General features: G+C 44.0%; 1 protein-coding gene across 12 annotated transcripts in view; it reads left to right on the plus strand.

The window, feature by feature from the left end:
* The window catches only part of PTPRT (protein tyrosine phosphatase receptor type T), an 852,204-nt gene that overhangs the window by 704,013 nt on the left and 124,587 nt on the right, over window positions 1-23,604 (plus strand). For all 12 annotated transcript variants that reach the window (XM_068262870.1, XM_068262859.1, XM_068262860.1 and 9 more), the window contains one exon: window positions 15,202-15,344. In XM_068262870.1, coding sequence (XP_068118971.1) covers window positions 15,202-15,344 — 143 coding nt within the window. The remainder of the gene's footprint in view (window positions 1-15,201; window positions 15,345-23,604) is intronic.

Raw genomic sequence — 23,604 nt, forward strand, 5'->3', positions numbered from 1 at the left:
TGCCAGCTCGCAGTCCCATAGAGAAGGAGCCCCGTAGCGCTGGAGTAGGTAAATAAACAACTCCCTACGGCACTCTACAAAGCAGGAGGGATGGCAAGGGGTGGTATCTTTTATATATATTTCCCTAAATTGATTGGCTGCATGGTAGGGGGGGATAGATAAACTGTTGCAGGTCCTATGGACCTTGTGGGCCCTATATTATCTTTTTTCAGAAGGGCCCCATACATTCTAGTTGCGCACCTGACTGCTTGAGTCCAATTTACTTAGGGTCACAGGACCAGAGGCCACTAGTATTTCTGCAAAACTAGCATGCGCTCATTCAATATATCTGTCACTACGCTGTAACTCTCACCTGGGTCAAAGCAGACTTGCAGAAAAGTTAATGAATTCAAGGCTATGTGCTCTTGTGTGAGGGTTTGTTTGTTTTACTTTTGCTATTCCTGGAACGTTTACATGTATTTAAAAAGAGAATAAAGGGAAAATATTCTTGTTGAAGGCACTGCATACAGCTATAATGGCAGAACTGACAATAAACTAACCTTTCAGTAACCCTTGCTATGCTCTTGTGTAGCTGAGGCAAGTATGCAGGCTATTTTTTTTCCTTTTGGGAGCACACCATTTTTAGGCCAGGTTTTCAAAATATTACATGATCTCTGGCCTTGCAATACTTTTAGCAAATCCAGCACTTTGTAGCGGCCAGGGCGAGTTAATTAATCTGAGGATTTAAATACATGAGATGCAGAAATATTAGTGCTGATGACATATGTAAGAATGTAAGCGAGTTAAATGAAACAGCCCCATAAAAGAATGATCAATGTTTAAAGTAACACTGGATTGAAAATCAACTTATGAGATAATTAATTGTATGTGAAGTACAAATGGTAAACCGAACATAAGTAACAAAGGATAGTCTCATATTTGTATTTGCAGTTTAAGGGCTGCAATTTCAAGACTTAATTTTAAACTGCAGCCATGACAGTAAAACCTGCTTCATTCAACTTCAAAACAGATGGAAATGTTGGCCCTTTGAATTTTCAGCACTAAAATGCTGTCCTCAGCCAGATAGGTGTTTTGCCGTCTATTTGCTTTCAACCGTTCAACTGGCCTGCAATGCAGGAAAATAGAAAAGGACCCCAGACAAGTTATTAGTAGGACTAGTACTACATGTGCCTATGTTTATCTCATCATCTCACATGTCAGTTCAGGTACAATTAAGGAATAACTAAAGTTAAAGTTAAAAAGCAGCCAAGCCTATAGTAGACCTTTTCCTGTAGTTACAGTTTTGTTTTTAGAGTCTTGCCTTTTAAAATGGCACGGCTTGAAAAGAAAAATTCCTAAAAACGATGAGCATTTTGGCCTGGTGCACACCAGAGGAGTTTTTCTGAGCGTTTTGAGTTTTTAAATCTGCTGCTAATGTTATCCTATGTGTCTGTGCACACTGGAGCAATGAGGTTTTGTAAAAAAAAACCCATAGCATTACATTGGGAAGAGCTTTTAGAGGTTTCAAAAGCTCTTCCCAATGTAATGCTATGGGTTTTTTTACAAAACCTCATTGCTCCACTGTGCACAGACACATAGGATAACATTAGCAGCAGATTTAAAAACTCAAAACGCTCAGAAAAACTCCTCTGGTGTGCACCAGGCCTTTAAGTTTGTCATGCCGAAGCCCCATATGGGAGGTACAGATATTAATACAAGGATGCTGGACTACCAGCAGGCAGAAATGTAAACAGACTCTGTACACCATTAGGCTGTTGCAATAATATGCCTACTTTCAGACTTAATATGAATTATCCAATTCACTTTTTCTCCTAAGTTTTCTCCTGTGTGATATTGTCACACTTTATCAATAAAATGCCAAGCCACTAGTGAGCAAGAAAATACTTAAAATAAATTTGACAGTACTTTTTAAAGTGGACCTGAACTCTTGCACAGGATAGAAGGGAAACTAAGAGAAATCCACCCTGTGTGTGTTAATAAAGAACAGGCTGTCTAATTCTCCCTTTTTTAGCAAGTAAGAAGCCAGTGTTATTTGAGCTGTCGACTGTCTGCCCTGTTGTGAGCTAATATGTAAACACAGGAGGTTAACTCTTTCTGTGCTCCCAGCAAACCAGGAAGTAACTACACTGCAGCATATCTGTAGAATCTCTATAAGCTGTAACAAGGAAATGTTTTTCTCTAACCACTTGAGGACCGCAGTGTTAAACCCCTCTAAAGGCCTTTTTATTGTTAATTGGCTACTGCAGCCTTAAGGCCAAGCTGCAGGGCCGCACAACACAGCACACAAGTGATTCCCCCTTTTTTCCCCACCAACAGAGCTCTCTGTTGGTGGGGTCTTATCGCCCCCCCCCCCCCCCCCCGGTGCTTATTTTATTTATTTTTTTGCTATACCTAGTTTTTGTTTATATTTGTAAACCCCTCCCTCCCCCCCAGCCAGCCAATCTTGCGATCGGCTGTCATAGGCTTCTGCCTATGAGAGCCGATCGCTCTCTTGTACCCCAAGGGGACAGCCGTGTCACACGTCTGTCCCCAGTACAGCGCTGCTGCTGATCGCAGCGCTGTACTGACAGAAGAGACGGTGGTTTTGCCGTCTAACAGTCTTCCGAGTGGCAATCGCCGCTCGGAGACTGAAGAGGGGGTGGAGCTCCGCCCCCTGAGCCAGAGATGCGCGCGCAGCCTGCGCGCGATCTCATGCATATCAGAGCCCCAGGACTTGACGCCAATTGACGTTAGGCGGTCCTTGGGCTGCTGCCACGTCCACGCCCATTAGCGTGGGGCGGTCTTTAGGTAGTTAAAGGATATTATGCTGTTGCTTATATTTTAGAGCAGAGAGTTTTTTTTTCAATTGCAGAGTGCTGAAAAGTTATTTTAACCACTTCACCACTGAGGGGTTTTACCCCTTGAACACCAGAGCAATTTTCTCCTTTCAGCGCTCCTTCCATTGATTCGCCTATAACTTTATCATTACTTATCACAATTAAATGAACTATATGTTGTTTTTTTCCGCCACCAATTAGGCTTTCTTTAGGTGGGACATTATGCCAAGAATTATTTTATTTTAAATATGTTTTAATGGGAAAATAGGAAAAATGTGGGAAAAATGCATTATTTCTCAGTTTTCGGCCATTATAGTTTTTAAATAAAGCATGCTATTGTAATTAAAACCCATGAAATGACCCGAACCTAGACAGATTGAAAGCAGGGGGAAGATCCTTTCCAGTATTGCTGAGTTGGCTGGACACATATAACCTACAAGATATATGGAGATGGAAATTTCCTGACTCTAAAGCATTCTCCTGCTTCTCAGACTCATATAAAACTATGTCTAGAATTGATATGTGTCTAGGCTCCCCAGATACCCTGGCATTAATAGACTCTATTAACTATTTACCACATGGTATATCAGATCACTCCCCTCTGATTTGCAAATTACGTCTCCCTTCTCTGACCTCCCAGACACTATGGCGAATTAACCCATGCTGGCTGGAGGATGAGATGGTCCTTCAGGAGTGTCAAATGGGCATGGATGAGTTCTGGCATCAGTGGCGGATTTAGAGGGGTGCAGGCATGGCTGTTGCCATGGGCGCCCATGCTGCATGGGCGCCATGCCTACCCCAATGCCACCTCGCCACTGCCGTCTGCCTCCCCTCCGGTGGCGCCCCTGCCCCCGACGCCTGTCCCCGAGCATCTTGTTATAGTAACATGCTTCAGATCGCGGCAACTGCTGAGTTACAGCCCGCGCACGCTACCCGCACTGAACTTTGGCCAAATACGGAAGTGACGTCATTGACCTATGACGTCATTTCCGCATTTTGAATACATTGAGTGCGGGTAGCGTGTGCGGGCTGTAAACTCAGCAGTTTCCGCAATCTGAAGTATGTTACTATGACAAGATGATCGGGGACGGGGACATGCGGCGGGGACGGCACCAAGAGACGGCATTGACGTGGTCGCCGGGATCTGAGGTCTGTTTACATGAGAAGAGGCTCCGGGACAGACAGGCTACGGGGGAGGCACCAGGAGGAGGACTAGCACTATCCTACATGGATCGGTCGCCGCGATCTGAGGTCTGTAAGAGCACCCAGCCACCAGCCTGTCCCTGCACCCAGCCACCCACCTACACCCTGTCCCTGCACCCAGCATGCATCCTGTCCCTGCACCCAGCCACCAGCCTGTCCCTGCACTCTGTCCCTGCACCCAGCCACCCACCTGCACCCTGTCCCTGCACCCAGCCACCAGCTTGTCCCTGCACCCAGCCACCCACCTGCACACTGTCCCTGCACCCAGCCACCAGCTTGTCCCTGCACCCAGCCACCAGCTTGTCCCTGCACCCAGCCACCAGCTTGTCCCTGCACCCAGCCACCAACCTGCACCCTGTCCCTGCACTCAGCCACCAGCTTGTCCCTGCACCCAGCCACCCACCTGCACCCTGTCCCTGCACCCAGCCACCAGCTTGTCCCTGCACCCAGCCACCCACCTGCACCCTGTCCCTGCACCCACCTGCACCCAGCATGCACCCTCTCCCTGCACCCAGCATGCACCCTCTCCCTGCACCCAGCATGCACCCTCTCCCTGCACCCAGCATGCACCCTCTCCCTGCACCCAGCATGCACCCTCTCCCTGCACCCAGCATGCACCCTCTCCCTGCACCCATCCACCAGCCTGCGCCATGTCCCTGCATCCAGCATCCACACTGTCCCTGCACCCAGCCTGCACCCTGTCCCTGCACCCAGCCACCAGACTGCACCCTGTCCCTGCACCCAGCCTGCACACTGTCCCTGCACCCATCCACCAGCCTGTCCCTGCACTCTGCCACCAGCCTGTCCCTGCACTCAGCCACCAGCCTGCGCCCTGTCCCTGCTCCCAGCCTGCACCCTGTCCCTGCTCCCAGCCTGCACCCTGTCCCTGCACCCAATTACCAGCCTGCACCCTGTCCCTGCACCCAGCCACCAGCCTGCACCCTGTCCTGCACCCAGTCACCAGCCTGCACCCAGCCACCAGCCTGCACCCTGTCCCTGCACCCAGCCACCAGCCTGCACCCTGTCCCTGCACACTGTCCCTGCACCTAGCCACCAGCCTGCACCCTGTCCCTGCACCCAGCCACCAGCCTGCACCCTGTCCCTGCACCCAGCCACCAGCATGCACCCTGTCCCTGCACCCAGCCACCAGCCTGTCCCTGCACCCTGTCCCTCCACCCAGCCACCAGCCTGTCCCTGCACCCAGCCACCCACCTGCACCCTGTTCCTGCACCCAGCCACTAGACTGCACCCTGTCCCTGCACCCAGCCTGCACCCTGTCCCTGCACCCAGCCACCAGCCTGCGCCCTGTCCCAGCCACCAGCATGCACACTGTCCCTGCACCCAGCATGCACCCTGTCCCTGCTCCCAGCCACCAGCATGCACCCTGTCCCTGCACCCAGCCACCAGCATGCACTCTCTCCCTGCACCCAGCCACCAGCCTGCTCCCTGTCCCTGCTCCCAGCCACCAGCCTGCACTCTGTCCCTGCACCCAGCCACCAGCATGCACCCTGTCCCTGCACCCAGCCACCAGCCTGCTCTCTGTCCCTGCACCCAGCCACCAGCCTGCACTCTGTCCCTGCACCCAGCCACCAGCATGCACCCTGTCCCTGCACCCAGCCACCAGCCTGCTCCCTGTCCCTGCATCCAGCCACCAGCCTGCTCCCTGTCCCTGCATCCAGCCACCAGCCTGCTCCCTGTCCCTGCATCCAGCTCCCAGCCTGTACACTGCCCTATAACCAACACCCTGCCCCAATCTACATCCTGCTCCAAACAGCACCTTGTTGCAATCTGCCACATCCTGCACCCTGCTGCAATCTTGCCCAATCAGCACCCCGCTGCAATATACCCCAACCAGCAATCTGCACCCTGCCCTAACCTTCACCCTGCCCCAACCAGCACCCTGCACTCTGCTGCAGCCTACCCTTACTTGTACCTTGCTTCACCCTGCTGCAATCTGCCTCAACCTGCACCCTGCCCCAGCAAGCACCGTGGCCTGCACCCAGGCAGCAATTGCGGGACCGCTATGGCTACCAAATATCTAGGGGAACATGTTTTTACCTAATACTGGTATCTATGGGCACATAGCTACCTAATTCTTTTATTTGGTGAACATGGCTGTTTAATTTGTGTATCCAGGATGGACTTGGCTACTAATTGTTTTATCTTGAGGCATCTGTCTATTTAATTTGTTTATTGTGAGGCACCTGGCTACTTGATTATTTTATCTGGTTGACTGTTACAACAACTTTATTTTTATTGGGCAGCATGTGACTACTTGATGAATTAACTGACGGCATGTTGACTGTGTTGTGTGTGTGTGGGGGGGGGGCGCAATTTCAGTGTTTGCCATAGGCGCCGTGTTACCCAGATACGCCTCTGTCTGGCATATTAACAGAGGGACAGTCAGGGAACATGTATGCTGGGATGCAAGTAAGGTGGTACTCAGGGGCCACTTTCGGGCGTCTCTCTCGCGAATTAGGCAAAATGAAACCGCATCGCAGGAGTACCATGAGAAAGCCTCCAATGACGCCCAAACCGATCTAATTAACAATCCGTCGGACGCTAATTATACCAACTAGCAAATAGCCCGCAGGAAACTTGAACTAATCACTTTACAAAGAACCAAACGCAAGGACATTATACAGTCTCAGCGATACTTTGAATATGAGAACAAATGCAGCAAGTTGCTAACATACCTTTTAAAATCCACTTCAGAATCTATGACAATTCCCAGTGTCAGGAGTCCCGCTGGTACTGTATATAACACATCCATTGATATTGCTAACACCTTTACTGACTTCTATGCAGACCTATATTCTACTAAAGTTGGTAACATAGATACAGAAATTGAGGATTTCTTGCGAGACCTGGATCTGCCAACTCTATCAGAAGAGGCGATTAAGACCCTAGATGCCCCAATAACAGCTCAGGAAATAGGCTCAATTATATCCTCATTCAAACACAATAAAGCCCCTGGCCCAGATGGCATACCCATTGAATGGTATGCAAAAAACAAATCTTCCATAGTCCCCCACCTAGTATCCCTCTTCCAACATATATATGACACTGGCTCTCTCCCAGATACTATGTACGAAGCCTTAATCACTTTAATTTTAAAACCTAATAAGGACCCTGCTTCGTGTGATTCATGCCGCCCAATATCACTTATCAACACTGACATAAAAATTCTTACTAAAATTCTGGCCTCTAGACTCAATAACTGTATCACCTCTATCATTCACCCAGATCAAACTGGTTTTATTCCCGGCCGCTCTACCAGGCTGAATATTAGGCGACTATTTTCCAACCTACAGTTTCCACACAAAAACTCTGGTTCAAGAGTGATTTTATCACTCGATGCCAATAAGGCTTTCGACTCCATCGAATGGGTATATGTTAGAGCAGTCCTAAAGGCCTTTGGCTTCGGGCCTGTTTTTCAAAAATGGTTCCAGATTCTATATAACAAACCAAAAGCCAAAATTAGAATCAACTCCCTGATCTCCCCCCTCTTCTCTATAGCTAGAGGTACAAGACAGGGCTGTCCGCTTTCACCTCTCCTCTTCGCCATTGCCATAGAACCTCTTGCCCAAGCTATTCGCGACAGCCCCTTAATCCAAGGTCTCAAAATACACAAAGTTGAAGAACGTATCTCCCTATACGCTGATGATATGCTGGTATATTTGGCAGATCCAGGTCCCTCTCTAGAAGCTACTTTAAATATATATAATGTCTTTCACCAAATCTCAGGATTGTCCATTAATTGGTCCAAATCGATCTTATTTCCTCTGGACACCTTTGACCCCCAAATAATATCCAAACTTTCCCAACTACAGATAGTGGAAGAGTTTAAATATTTGGGGATATGGATCAGGCGCCATTTAGCATCATTCCTGGAGATAAACCTCGCTCCAACTATGTTTCAGGTTGAATCAAAATTACAAAAATGGACCTCTCTGCCTTTAAATTTAGCCGGCAGAATATGTATTATTAAAATGGTAATAGCCCCCAAAATACTATACATTATGCAGATGTCCCCAGTTTGGATCCAACAATCCCTATTCAAACGGATTAACTCCATGATACTTTCCTTTATTTGGTCTGGGTCCTCTCCGCGTATATCACTAGCTACACTTCAACTTCCTCCCGCTTTAGGAGGCCTGGCCCTGCCTAATTTTTTGATATATCACATGGCGGCACAACTAACCTCCATTCAAAGCTGGCTTAGTGATGACAGGACAAACTCTAGTCTAGCGATGGAAGCGGACATTGCAGGTTCCTATGAGTCACTCTGCGGTGCGGTTTATAGATATAAAGTCTCTGGTGGTCTAGAGGGTACTGCCCTTATTCATAATACCATCCGAATGTACAAAAAAGCTCGGAAACTACTAGATGAACCCTTAAACTACGTGTCCCTTAGCTCTCCCTTATGGGGTAACCCCAATCTTTCTGAACTACAGACACTGCCCGACATCACTTTCTGGCACACACATAATGTCAAATATATAGCTCAACTGTATGATAATGGGGCCTTTAAAGATTTCAATTCACTTCGTTCAGAATTCGGCCTACCTAAACATGCCCTTTTCCAATATTTCCAATTACGACATGCTTTAAAGGCACAGATTGGACTAAAAGGAGTATGCCTTGAACCCTCGGAACTTGAAAAAGTCCTCCTTAAAAAAGACCACACAAAACAAATATCCACTTTATATAACTTTTTAACTACCCATGGAAATGCCAGGAGGGTTTCAGCCACCAGAAATCGATGGTCGGTCCTCGACCCCAACGTATCCCAAGAGCCATGGTCGGAACATGCCGAAAGCTTCAATAAAGATATCATTGCCTCATATGATAAAATTATAAATATTAAATGGCTCCACCAAGTCTACTACACACCATTAAAACTAGCTAAAATGAGTTCCTCGTATGACGATAGTTGTTTTAAATGCAAGGCCCCCCATGCTGATTTTCTCCACTGCATATAGAGCTGCCCCTTAGTTAATAAGTACTGGAAATCTGTTACACACTTTTTGCGTGATACTATACAACTACCAGTGATCCTAGATGTACAGCTATGCTTATTGGGAATTTTGGGTGATCTGCCCTGCAGCAAAAATCAATCAATCCTTATCAAAATTCTTTTATTTTATGCCAGAAAAACCATAACCTTGAAATGGAAACTACCATCAGTTCCCACTATAAGAGATTGGAAAAAACTAGTAAACTCAGCGCTCCCACTATACAAGCTCACATACCAATCACGAAATCAATTCAAAAAAATTTGACAAAGTCTGGTATAGGTGGGTAAATGCTGTGGAAACTACGATCCCTAATCTTGACATAAACATAGCTGTTCAGGATCTTCAATGGGTTTAATGACGACTATAGATATAAAAAATATTTGGAACCTGTTGTACTGTCGAATTCAACCGTATATTGATTATTGTAACTATTTACATGTATGCTGGATTGGCCTTTCTTTTCTCTTCTATGTTTTTCTTTTCTCTTTCTTTTATCTTGATGTTTTTTTTTTGTTCTCTGTATTTTAAACAATAAAAAAATTCTCTTTAAAAAAAACAAAACCCATGAAATGTATTTGCCCATTTGTCCCGGTTATAAAACCGTTTAAATTATGTCCCTATCACAATGTTTGGCACCAATATTTTACTTGGAAATAAAGGTGCATTTTTTTTCAGTTTTGCGTCCATCCCTAATTACAAGCCCGTAGTTTATAAAGTAACAGTGTTGTACCCTCTTGACATAAATATTTAAAAAGTTAATTACAAAAAAAAAAAAAGGGGGAGTGTGGGAGGTAATGAGTTAATTTTTTGTGTATAAGTAATCTATTTGTATGTGAAAAATGCTTTAGGGTGTAGTTTTACTATTTCACCACAAGAAGGCAACAGTAAGTTTTTGTTTAATGCGACCTCCAAGCGTCCCTCCGGACGCTTGGAGGAAGTGCTAGGAGGCTGGGATCGGGGTTTTTTTTCACAATGATCGCGCTGCTTAGCGGAGAAGCAGCGGATCATTGCGGGGCTTAGATCCACGAACGGGAATGGATTTTCCCGTTCATTGATCTCCGGGCGAGCGGCCGGCGGCGTGTTTACCCACGGGAGTGCGCGCTAGAGCGAGGGCAGCGGCGGGAGCGCGGAAAGTACGGATTTATCCGTCCCTGGGGGTGAAAGGATGTAAAAAGGGACGGAGAATTCGTACGGGCGGGGGTAAAGTGGTTAAAAAGAAGATGAAAAATTATTTGAAAAAAGCCCTATCAGGTTGATTCCCAAAGCAGAGGTAATGCTACCATGCACAAGCTGCGCGGGATGAAACCAGCACGTGCACACTGTGCGCAGCCCTTTTGTGTAGTGTGTGCTCTTAAAGCAGGAGGATCAGCCATACTATGCCAGGAAAAAAAAACCACATATATAAGTAGATAAATACTTGCTCTACTTATATAACAGATGTATTGTACTGTCCACGTTTTGATTTCATTGAATTTTATATAGTAAATGAAGAGAATTCTGTTCCTGGCAGGGGCCATTTCTTTTTCCCACAGTCTGGGGCTAAATCCCTGATGTCATTTCTTCACTTAGTTCTCCTCCAATCTGCTGTGTCATTGTGGCCTGCATTCTTACCACATTATAACCACAAACACAAGCATCAGATTTCAGCCAAGCCTGTCACTGTGCAGTGTGCTCAGCCCAATCAGAGAAAAGCAGGCATGTGGTAGGGGAGATGACAAGCTTCCCTCTCTCTCTGCCTTCAGAGACAGCGAGAGAACAGAGCTCAGCTAACTGAGATAAGACTGAGATAAGATAATTACTGCAGAGACATTCCTGAAAAGATTGGAGAGCTTGCACTGCAGGGTGAGATTTCTGGCAGCATTAAAGACACAATGCAGTGTTTAAATTGAATTTGATTTTGTTGCTGACAACCCGGCTTTAAGTTACATGTTCTCCTTGTAATTGCTGCGTGATGAGATGTAGCGCGACTACGATACTTCATTAGCGTTGCCGCTTTAATGTTAATTAAGGTAGTGCTAATGAGGTATCGTGGTAGTAAGGAGAGATAGTTCATGACATAAGTTTTGTGAATTATCATTCACAAGATTTATGAGATACAATTTGTGAATCAACCCCCCTTTTCTGTATCTTGAAGTAACAGACATGCTTACCACACTATGGGGTAGATTCAATCAGAATAAAATTACATGCGATGAGTAGTGCATAATGCATTGCATGTAATGTATTGAACTACACTCTGCTCATCATGCGTAAGACTTTACACACATCATTTTGATTACCCTAGTTTAGTGAATATACATCTATTTCTCATTCACTGTTAATTATTATTATATACTATTGTCCTAAAAGTAAACATTTTCTAAATATCTAAATACCTGTATTTTGAAGTTTAATTAGATGGACACAAGATCTATGTTCAGAAGCGAATCAGGAGAAGCCAGGCCTCACCCAACACTCTTTGGGAACCTGGCTGTCTCCCCTCTGATGGGCATGTAATAGAGCAGGGACCTCATATTCCAGTCCTCAAGGGTCCAGGTTCTTACACATTTTTGACACAGCTCAAATTGATTGATGGGACTGAATTCGGAAAGGTGTGGTGCATCAAGTCCACCCTAAAGACTGGCATGGATATGGCCTTGGAGGACTGGAGTTTTGCACATATGCAATAGAGGTAGAGTAAGTGGCAGTCAAGATCACCATAAAAGTGGTGATTTGGTGAGCTAAATAAGTCAACAGTGTTCTGTCCCACTATTTAATTTGGGGCATTTATTGCAAATGTGAAACACAGGAGTAACCAGTTCCGGCTGAATATGCCCTTGGCCAAGATAGATTTTATCCTAGTACTGGTTGTGTATCCAGGGAAATGGCAGCAATTGTAAATGGATGTTTCCACCTTTGGGCATTGTCACATAAATGCTCACCTGCTGTCTGCCAACATGGTGCAGAACTTTGCTAAATTGAACTGGGGATTGTACTGAGCCCACTCCAATTCTCTACAACTGTTTAAAATAATTCTAACTCTTTAATTCGGTAATTGGGATTACTAGACGGCAAGGATATTCTTTTTTTCTTTTTTGTTGTTGTTGTAAAGGCTTGAGTACTACCAGTGTTGGAGCTTCTGGACTTGAGTTCTCATAGATTAACTGAGTACCTACTGCTACAAAATACAGTTAGCACCATTCAGTTGGACTGTGATAGCATTGCTTGTAGGGTTGTCATTTTGACTTGGACTGTGTAGAGCCACAGAGCTTGGCTTCTGCCTACTAACTACACTGCTGTAATACGCTAGTCAATCCTGCACTTAGGTTCAGTGATGTTGTATTGACTTGTCGTCGGTTGAGCTGTAAAACTCAGTTTCTGTCTCCTTTCTATGACCCTGATATAACTTTTCTCCTGGCTTTTTTCCCAGAAGATAATTTTTTTTATCTTACTTACAAACAAGCTTTTCGGCACCTAGTAAGAGAAAACGTATGTAAAGAAGAATTTTCTTGCTTTGTGGGAGTTTAAAGGCTGTTTTGTTTATAAGGTGTAAAAACAACTCCTGTGAGAAAACTCCAAAGAAATGTTTATTGAATGCCTGTGTGTGAAACCTCTAAATGTGATTAAAGGGAATCCAAGGTGAGAGGGATATGGAGGCTGACATATTTATTTTCTTTTAAACGATACCATGCCAGTTGCCTGGCTGTCACCTTGATCCTGTGTCTCTAACACATTAGCCATAGACCCTGAACAAGCCTGTGGATCAGGAGCTCTGACTCAAGTCTGGCTGGATTAACCATATACTTGTTTCAGGTTTGTGACTGAGACACTACTGATGATGGAAGATCAACAGGACTGCCTGGAATCTGGTTTAATAGAAAAAAATGTCAGCCTCCATACCACTCTCACCATGTGTTCACTTTAACCATTATAAAAAACATGCACATATTTCTGTGGTGGTGAGATAGATGCTTGCACCTGATTGGGCTTGGTGTTCCATAGACACTCATAAGTTAGCTTAAAGCGGATCTGAGATGAAAAACTAACTATAACAAGTAACTTGTCTATATATCTTATATAAAGTTTAGGTAGTTTACACAGCATATCTAGCTGCAAACAGCTTCAAAAGTTTATGATTATTTATGCCTGTGATACAATGAGGGCAGCCATGTTCTGTTTGTCACATTGTCACAGGCTGAGATGCTATCAGCTTGCCTGTGTGTAAATTCAGTCCCTTCTTCTCCTCCCTCCTCCCCTCTGCCTCTGAAATCAATGGCTAACTCCTCCTGCCCAGACTGAGCTCCCATAAGCCCTTGCTACAGTGCCAAGGCACAAAAGGAGCTGTGGGCGAGGCTTGTTAAGTTCATAGGGAATGAGAGTATTAAAACAAAACAAAAAAAGTATTTGGCTTGAGAAATGCCCTATAAACTATATGAAAGGAACACAATTTTGCAATGAGTAAAAGTTTATCTCGGATCCACTTAGCTGAAAAGGAACATAAACTTTGTTGTCAGAAAAGTCCTTTAAAGAAAGGTTAAATTGGAGGAAAGATTATGATCAATTTTTATGACCGATAGTAACTTTTGAAACATCTGACCAATGTAGCACACGTGTTACATTTTCCCCGATTATGATAACAAATTATGAAAACTCCCCAAAATTGCTTGGCTCTATAATCAAGAAATTGGCAATCTATCCTACTCTATTCATTTTTCTGAAAAATTGATCAGAATTTTCCACCACTCTCGACTTGTATAGAAAAAAAAATATGTGAGTTTCAATCACATTTCTCACTCAAAATAAAACTCCAGATTGTTCTACAAAACCAATAATTGTATTGAAAAATGGGAAAATGTAATTTTTTTTTATCGTATCATGTGTGGCCACCTTACATGCTCAGATTATCCAAGAATTGGATGTGCATTTTGCTCCAGAGCGATTGGTAACAACCAGCAACTGGGTCTTCAGTTGTACTGTACATTGAACAATTGGATTTGCCAGTAAATAATGATTGATTGATTGATTGATTGATTGATTGATTGATTGAATTTCCATTGGGTGCTGCTCCCTGTCTCTTCTCTCCCGTGCACCTGTGTTCTATGACAAACACTAGAGATCGAACACTAGAGGCCGGTGAGTACATAGTCACATAAAGTACGTGTCACCAGGCCTCTAGTGTTTGGTCTCTAGTGTTTGTCAGGGGACACGGGTGTCCTGGAAGAAAAGAAACCACGATGAGCACCTGGCGGACAGGTAAGTGTAAGCTCTGCTGCCAACACTTTACACAGCCCAGGTGGAGAGCACAGTACATCACACTACAGATTTCCAATAGATTTCATGCAGAAATATATTGAAAAACAGTGTATAGTGGAAGAATTTAATTCCTCTCAATTTGATCTGAGAGGGATCTGTATGGTGATCGAATGTGGTGACGATCTATTCGTGTATGTCCACTTATCATTATATTGATTAGAAGGGTTCATTGACTAAATGATTGTATGGGAGCAAACTGTAGGTGGGAGTCCTCCATAACTGGCATATGATATGGTTTAGAATCCTGAAGCTTACCTCAGTCTCTGCCGTCTCCCTGTTTCCCCTCAGTGTGTTTTTTCTTTAACCAATCTGAGTATTTGCCATTCCCTACCATTCCCTGCCATCTCCTTCAGCATAAAAATATCATCACAGCAGCCCACTTCCCGTTATTAATGACTGGCTCAAACTCATTAGTGATCTGCATATTAATCTTCCCTCGTGGAAGATATGTAAGGTGTTAATTACTGAATCCTACAAGGAAGTAATGCCCAAGTGTCACAACATTACGACTATGGGAAACCTAATGTCTGCCAAGCCTCCCTGAGCTCCCAATTACTACATGAAAAGCTGCAATAGGACTTGGCTGGCTCCACAGACAGCAAATGCGCAGGACGTTGTTGTGCTAGCCAGCTGAATCACGTTTATATCTGATTATTCAGAGCTTCGCCAATTACAATCACCTTAGCTTAGATAAGAGGAGAGCAGTCATGTGGCCCCGTTTGTGCTAGCAGATGAACAACAGTCATATTAAATAGCTTCCTCTGTGTCAGTCTATGCTAAGGAATCACAGTAGGCTGCCAATCCTTTCTGTGTGTGTCAATGATATCGTCACTCTAGACTCTGTCAAACACTTTTCTCTCTGCTTCTAGGAAGTTGGCTAAGAAACAGAAAGAGACCCAAAGTGGCTCCCAGAGGGAAATGGGTCTGGTGGCTTCAGATAAAAGTTCCAGCAAGCTGAGCTCCACCCGCAACGAGGACACCTTCTCCAGCTGCCAGGACGTCAACGGATTCAGTAAGATCATCACAGCATTTGGGGACGGAAATATCTTTAGAACAATCCTTATGAATGAATTATTAGAGCGGTTGAACAGTTTAAAGCAACAATACAATTGGAATGGTAGAGAGAAAAAAATCCTCTGATAATATTGCGTTTCTTCCAGTGCCTGTCACCGTGCCCTTTAGAAGCTGCGCATTCCAGAAAGGAATGGTATTATAATTAATATTCCACCCTTAGTGCCGGAATAGAGAGTGAAAGCTTATACTCCAGACCAGAGATACTCAACCTTTTCATGTGAACACCCCTTGGGACTAACTGTAGAAAAATTAAAGCAGTGAAAATTGGAGCAGAAGTGGAGCCTGAGAACCAGCCAGTTTTCATCTTTTGCTGGAAAAAATCTAACAATCTGATTGGCTGTTCTAGCCAAAAAGTTCTATCAACAGTTCTAATCAAAGAGCTACCCTGTAACTCTGATGAACTTTTTCCCATTTCAAAGTGAATTGTATGTGTAGTATGGATAACTGATAGAACATTAGTAGCAAAGAAAAGAGTCTCATATTTTTATTTTCATTTATATAGTATATAACATTGTATCATTCTCTAATATTTGCAGTTTACAAACTACACTCTGCATTTTAAACTATGAAACAGAGCGTATCTAATGGCCCTTTGAACGCCTCTGCAGTAAAATCTTATCGGAAGTTGTCTTTCACTGTTTCTTTGATGTATTAGTGCTTCAGAAAATAGCATTGCTCTCTGACTGAACTAGTTGGAGAGCTCAGAGAAACTCTTTTGCATAGATAACAAGTGAAGTTTCTTAACTCTTCCTGTACTGGAAACAATATGAGACTCATATCTGTGCTATTAATGATTTATTTCTTAGCTGTACTACACATACAATTCATTATATCATACATTTATTTTCACTTCAGATTCCCTTTAAATAAATCTGCCAACATGTAGCTGCAGCAATATTCCAGTGGCTCAGTTGCCAGTCGGCCATTCTTAATAGTGACCCTGAGCTATTCTTACTGTGAGCTAAGGTGAGCATAGCTCAGCTGTTTATAGATCCGGTCATTACTGCTGTCTGCTCAATCCCATCTTGTGTCTGTCTGTGGGTAACTTAAAGCACAACTGACCTGGGAGGGATATGGAGGCTGCCATATTTATTTCCTTTTAACAATAGCGGTTGCTTGACATCCTGCTGATCAGTAGTGTCGGAATCACACACCTGAAACAAGCATGCAGCAAATACAGTCAACTTTTGATCTGCATGCTTGTTCAGGTTCTGTAGCTAAATGTATTAGAGGCAGAGGATCAGCAGCAAGGCCAGGTAATTTGCTTTGTTTAAAAGGAAATAAATTGGCAACCTCTATATCGCTCTCAGGTCAGTTGTCCTTCAAATTAGTCATAGACATCACAATGTCCTGCTCAACCTCCCTCTTACTTCACATTATCCCATACCAGAGTCTGTTGATAATTCCCATTGAGCTGAATAACAACTAGGTGATTTATGAAGATGTGGAAACATTCTCTAAAAAAAGATGGTGAGATGTGGCAAGCTACAAAAGAGACTTGAAATACTATAGTAGTTCATGAGGCATTACTCCAGTTAAAGCGATAATGTATATGATGTTATAATGAACATTCTGAAGTTGTCTCACCTTTACAGCTACTCAAGTATCCTACCCACAACTCCCAAATATTTTCATGCAACACTGTAAATGGTTTGTCAATTAAAAATGACTGAGCTCCCTGACCTCTTTTCAGCCTGCTGGAGGCTCAGACCTCTTGCACACTGGCACACTGTAAGTCAATGAAGCCTTGTAGAGTTAATGTGGTGCGGTGCGATGTGCCAGAAGCACATTGATGCAAAGGCTGCAGCACTTTACTGCATGAACCGTGCTTACCACATGGATCACGAAGTAATGCAAGTCAATGGGTGATGTAGGCAGTGTGCACGACGGGAGCATGCGTGGATCGACCAGAATCCCAGTGACATACTTCCTGCCCAGCAGTGAGTGCGTCACTTACCAGGGGGTGGGCCTATGCATAGGAGCCTGTCGACCATGGTGCAGGGTCATATGAAGCCTCATTTCTGCGATGCGAACCACACCGCATCGCACCCAACATGTGTAAAACCAGCCTTAAAGCCTTAAGCAGAAATGATTACTCAAAATCCCACTTTTTTGTTTTGGGGAACTGTGAAATCAGATCTGCCCTCCATGTTGGGAACCTGCATAATGTGAATCTAGCTTTGAAGTGTCCATACACAATACTATTAAATCAATCAATTTTGCCAATTTTTTTCAAAAAAAATTGTTCACTGTATAAGAAATTGAAAATATATATATCTTTTTTCAGAAAATCTAAAATGTCATAGTTTCAGAAACATTGGTCATAAGGGTATAATATACCGGTATTGGCTCAATTTATATGATTATTTGCTCAAACGGAAAAATGGATCATATTTATCTGGTCGAAAAAAACAAGCAAAACTAAACTAAAAAATGTAATTGTGTATGGCCACCTTAAAGTAGACCAAAACTCTTGCACAACATGCCATGAAAAGTTTTTATTCCACATATTAATGGTGTAGAACTCCACTGCTCTGAGCTGTTTGTTAGCTACATCGGAGTGTAATTTGCCTTATCAGTCCCTGTGAATGAGAGTACTGTGGCTCTGCCTGTACAGGAAATGACTGTGGTTTAACAATTTCTATGTTCCCTAATCCAGTTAAAACTTAAAGGGAACCTGAGATGGGGATTATAAAGAAAATATACATACCAGCGGCTTCAAGTTCCCTCCGGCCTGATCGCTCCCACACCGTCTTCTTCTGCCTTCCCATTCGCTCGCAATTGGCTGCAGAAAGTCCTCTGGTCCGAGGGCCAACTGCGCATGCGTGCACAATCCCTCCACGTTCACACAGGCGCAGAACACTCCAGGCAACGGGAACAAGACAGAGGAGCGCACCTTGCTGGACTTCGCCTGTGCCGACTGGCCCTGACTGATGGATTTTCCAGAGCCAGTTGTAGGTGAAGGCAGAGGCAAAAGAGGACAGCGTGGGAGTGATCAGGATAGAGGGAGCTGGAGAAAGCCCATGTTATGTATATTTTCTTTATATTCACCCATCTCAAGTACACTTTAACCTCCTTAGCGGTAACCCCGTGTGTGACACGGGGTAAGCCGCCGGAGGGTGCCGCTCAGGCCCTGCTGGGCCGATTTACATAATTTTTTTTTTGCTGCACGCAGCTAGCACTTTGCTAGCTGCGCCAGCACCCCGATCGCCGCCGCCGCGCGCCCGATCGCCGCTATCCGGTGCGGCGCGCGGCTCCCCCCCCCCCCCAGACCCCTGCGCTGCCTGGCCAATCAGTGCCAGGCAGCGCCAAGGGGTGGATCGGGTCTCCCAATGACGTCCCGACGTCGCTGACGTCATTCCGCCCCGTCGCCATGGCGACGGGGGAAGCCCTCCAGGAAATCCCGTTCTTTGAACGGGATTTCCTGATCGCCTATCGCCGGAGGCGATCGGCGGGGCTGGGGGGATGCCGCTGAGCAGCGGCTATCATGTAGCGAGCCCTCGGCTCGCTACATGATTTAAAAAAAAAAAAAATTAAAGAAAAACTGCTGCGCTGCCCCCTGGCGGTATTTTTCATACCGCCAAGGGGGTTAAGGGATGTTTTTAGAATTTGCGTAAATTGTAATGAATATTTTTTTTTCTCTAAAGGTTATTATGCTGTTATGTTGTGCCTAATCTTTGAGAGCAGAGAGGGTGTTCTGAGATTACTTATTCAGTAAAAAATGCATTGGTCCGTAATTCGCCTCCAGAACTACACACACTTTTCAGAACTTCTGACTGATAACTGATCTCTCCACACTGCATGTAGTGACATTTTACACTGTAGTTTGTACTTGATCATTAATTGCACCATTGTGCAATTAATTGTGTTACAAGCTGCCATAAGCATGTTTTCCTTTGCAGTGTCTCTGAGAGACAGATGCAGGCATAAAATGGTTATCAGTTACTCCATGAGACAGTAGACTATAAGATATGTTTATGCAAGTATAGAATAAACATTTATTGAGACGCTCACATCCTGACCCAAATGAGCCCAAACCCTGTGCTAAATATCCACCTCTCCTTCAGCCGGATCTGAGCTGCTATCCAGGGAAAGTGCACTGATTGGCATTTAACTAAAAGATGCTGGAAAGGTATAGAAAGCTATTCATTCATATGAATATGTAGCAATACACTTTATAATATCCACATACAGGAACGGTGTGGGTTTAGATAGACACCTTCCATAATCCGCTCACTTCAGGTTTCCTTTAAAGAAGAGACTATAGAGACTGTGACCTTGGCAATAAGAAAAAGCCATGAATAGTCACCCATCATGCTGTACTGTTATCAAGATATACTATTATTTAACGGTGAGCATTATCTACTGAAGGTGAATTATAGTCTGACCTGCAGTGAGTGATTATTATCTCTGATGGCAATGTAAGTGGGTCATAGAGTACTGCATACACTTTATAGGGTGTTCACTTATAGCTAGTACTAAGTTTAGTCCTTGCAGCTGAGGAGGCATGATGACAATATCATCTAAAAGGGAAAGTGCAAGTTTGTTAAGTGATGTCAGTTCATTGGCAAATGACAGTCAGAGCATTCTTCCTGTGTCGAGCATTAATCATGCTATAATGTGTTCCGGTAAAGGATTATCAGGTATGCCGTAGGAATCTGAAAACCGAGTGCTGGCATTTCCCTCATCCTTAGAAAATATGCAGAATAAGAAAAGGGAAATCTTCCAAAGTGGCAGATGAACCTTTTATCTCTTTGGTTTCTTCCTGTTATTACAGCTGTTTGTTGTGCCGCACACACTCAGGAGTTGTCATATTAATGGTGACTTTGAGTGAGAGGAATGTTTAAGCTGTTGAATTTTTCATATTTAAACATGCCAGTTGTCTGAGCGAACAGAAAATCTCCATACTGAGTCAAGTGCTTTAGAGGCATTCAAAGGGTGATGATCAACCTGACCATCAGGCAAGGAGGGCAAGTCAGCCGTGATACCCTACAAATTCCTTTCACTTCTGCCTTCCTATAAAGCAGTGATTCTCAACCTGAGTTTTGTGGACCCCTGGGGGACCCTTTACAGGTGCTAATGTACCCCCAGCGGGCCACAGAATAAATGACGGATGTTGGCCACCGGTGTGTAGGTACGGTGTCCGTCTCGGCGACAGAGTCTGGCAGAAGGGCTATGGGAAAATGAGATCTGAAGCCCAGCGCTGGAGTCTATTTTTGTCATCAGTGCTGGGCTCTGGACACCATTTTCTTGAAGACTATAAAAAAAAGCAGATGGGCGGCAGGGAACAGAGGGGCAGGCAACAGGAAGCAGAGGGGAGGGGAGGTGAAGGCAAGAGAGGGGTGAGGAGGCTATTTTAATCCAGTGCCATTTTCAAGTCACTGCTGCATGTGGCTGGATGTGTAAGGGGGAGCTCTCACATTAATGCTTATATAGTTTTACTGTTGTCATTTCAAAAGCTTTTATAAAAGGAGTTAAGAAAGAAGGAGGGTATTAAAAAATGACACATTTTAAATTACTTTGTTTTCCTACCTATGTTCTGTGTATTTCTGTTTTCAACGTTCCTGCTAGCTAGAGTCCATATATCTTGATTGTGTCAACATTTCTAGTGTGTGTGGTTTTTTTTTTTTGCAATGCCATATAGTTTAATAGGTGGCCACTAATGATAAAATTTTGATTGTACAATCTTATCAAACCTGTGTACTAGAAGGTAAAATGAATGATTATGCTTTGCAGTTACTCCCTCATATTCAATAGAAGTGTTAAGATTGTATAATCAAGTGTATCAATAGTGATCACTTTTAGACTATAGTGGAGGTACCCCAGATGCCAGCTGTGCAGCCGCCATGTCTGCAAAGCTGAGTGAGACAAGGTTTCCAAACTCACCATGACTGTCTGTGCATGATTTCTATGGTGTGATGTTCATTTATGAACCTGATTTACTATGGTTCATCAGGCCTTGAACACATGAGTGATCCTGAGTGAGGCTGAGAGATCAGTTTTGCAGGGTTAAGTCACCTAAGCCACCATCTCTCACTGATGCACTCCACACCACTCTCCATCTACCCCCACTCCTGCCTTCACAGCAGAAGTTCTGGTTTAGAGAGCAGAAGTGTGGGAAAGTTGGAAAGCATGGTGGAGTGCATAGGTGAGAGATGGCAGCTTAGATGAGTTAACCACAGGATGTGTGGCCCATGCTTCCCTTCCACCTCACATGCCCCGGGACAATTTCGCTTTTTGCTTAATTGTGCTTAATTCTGAGAACCTAACTTGGATTTATTGAAGATGATCGCTAGTCGCATACACACATCTGCAGCAAGAATGTTTCTTTATATCCAAACTATAGGCACACATCTTTTCCTAGTCTTGCATAGATGGTTCTTAGTAGCATTATTTAATTTGAATGTGTAGTTAGCTGATGTCAAATGTCAATGACTTCCTGCACTACATTCGTTTATTGATGGCTGCGGGGCTTTGCACCTGTGCAGTACGGCATTTGGCACACACAGTATTGTTGTGTATCTATATTGCATTGATCCATGCTGCTTTAAAAAGAGTACAGTCATGTTGCTGGCTGGCATCACAGGAATTTACAATCTTATCCCTACCATATTGTCTAATGTCTCTCTACCATATTATTATTATTATTGTGTATTTATATAGTGCTGCCATCTTCTGCACACAAAATAATTAATCTCATAATGAAAGACTTTCACATAGGGGGAAATGATGACATGGAGGAAAAGACAACTACATGGAAGGGAGAGTCAGCTCTTCTGAAGGGTGCTGACACATTAGGGCCTGTTTCCACTACACACAGATTGGATGCAGAAAAACTGACTCCAATGAATGCCTATGGGAAAATCGGCATCAGAAAAATTCCGTTTAGTGGAAACAGGCCCATAGGCATTCATTGGAGTCAGTTTTTATGCATCCATTCTGCATCCAATCTGTGTGTAGTGGAAACAGGCCCTAAACCTAGTCCTAGAGCAGTGATGGCTAACCGTGGCACTCCAGCTGTAACAAAACTACAAATCCCATCATGCCTCAGCCTCCCCAAGTTATGCTTAGAGCTGTCAGAGTATTGCAATGCCTCATGGGACTTGTAGTTCCACCACAGCTGGAGTGCCAAGGTTAGCCATCACTGTCCTAGAGGATTACTTGGCCCTGACTGAGGTCAGAGGACATGGGGCCCCTGTGCAGCTGCAATGCCAGAAGGGACCTATGTACACCCCTGTACACTCCATAGATTGCTCCAGGTCATGTGATCAGATATTTAAAACAGAAGGTTTAGCATAAGAAGAGTTTATTATTCAGGCACTCTACTATTAGATTGTATATTTAAAATTATGGCTAAAATTGGACTTAACTACATTCAAAATGTTCTGAGGATGACTACAATTGCATAGATGCTATCTCACCAGTCTGTGTTCAATGCACTCTATTGTCTGGTATAGCCAAGATCAGGGATGTGAGCTTCTGACACCTATTAGCAGATCATTTTGATGAATTGTATTATTCATTTTGATTTCACTATCATGAATTTTTTTTAAAATACATGCCTATGCCTATGTAGAAAGTGTACATTTGTCCCAGAGTAAAATGCACTATAAAATGCATTTTTTTATAGGTTGCTGGCGCTTACAATGGGTAGTAAAACATTGACATATCTGACAGGTTTTGGACTTGTTAATCTCCTCTTGGGGATTCTCAGGGCTTTCTTTATTTTTAAAAGCTCTTCCTGAATGGCAGCTTCTCAGTCCAACTGTCAAAATAGTGTGCAGACAAGTAGGGAGGCTGGCCAGCCAGCATCTTTGCCATAGATGCTTTCCAGAGACTGCTTTTGTAAAAAACAAAGGAAATACTGAGAATCCCCATGAGGTAGGACTAATCTGAAATTTGTCAGATTTATCAAACTTTTACTGCCTACTGTGAGAGACAGCGACATAGGAGAAAAGCAACTTATAGCTATTTTTTCTCTGGGGTAATGGACATTTTATATGTATTTTATATTTTTTGCAACAGTGGTCCCGTAAATCCAACCCAGGCTTGTAGGACCAATTGTGTTCTTTAATGGTCTCCATCTTGAGAACCATAGAAAATCAGGCAGCTTCCCTCACAGTGATGTCCCCCTTAGACAGGCGTGAACTGTGAGAGAATTCATTTGAAGCATTCTTCCCCAGTCTTTGTCTTGAGGA

The sequence above is a fragment of the Hyperolius riggenbachi genome, chromosome 12 (genome assembly GCF_040937935.1).
Source record: "Hyperolius riggenbachi isolate aHypRig1 chromosome 12, aHypRig1.pri, whole genome shotgun sequence".
Taxonomy (NCBI): Eukaryota; Metazoa; Chordata; class Amphibia; order Anura; family Hyperoliidae; genus Hyperolius; species Hyperolius riggenbachi.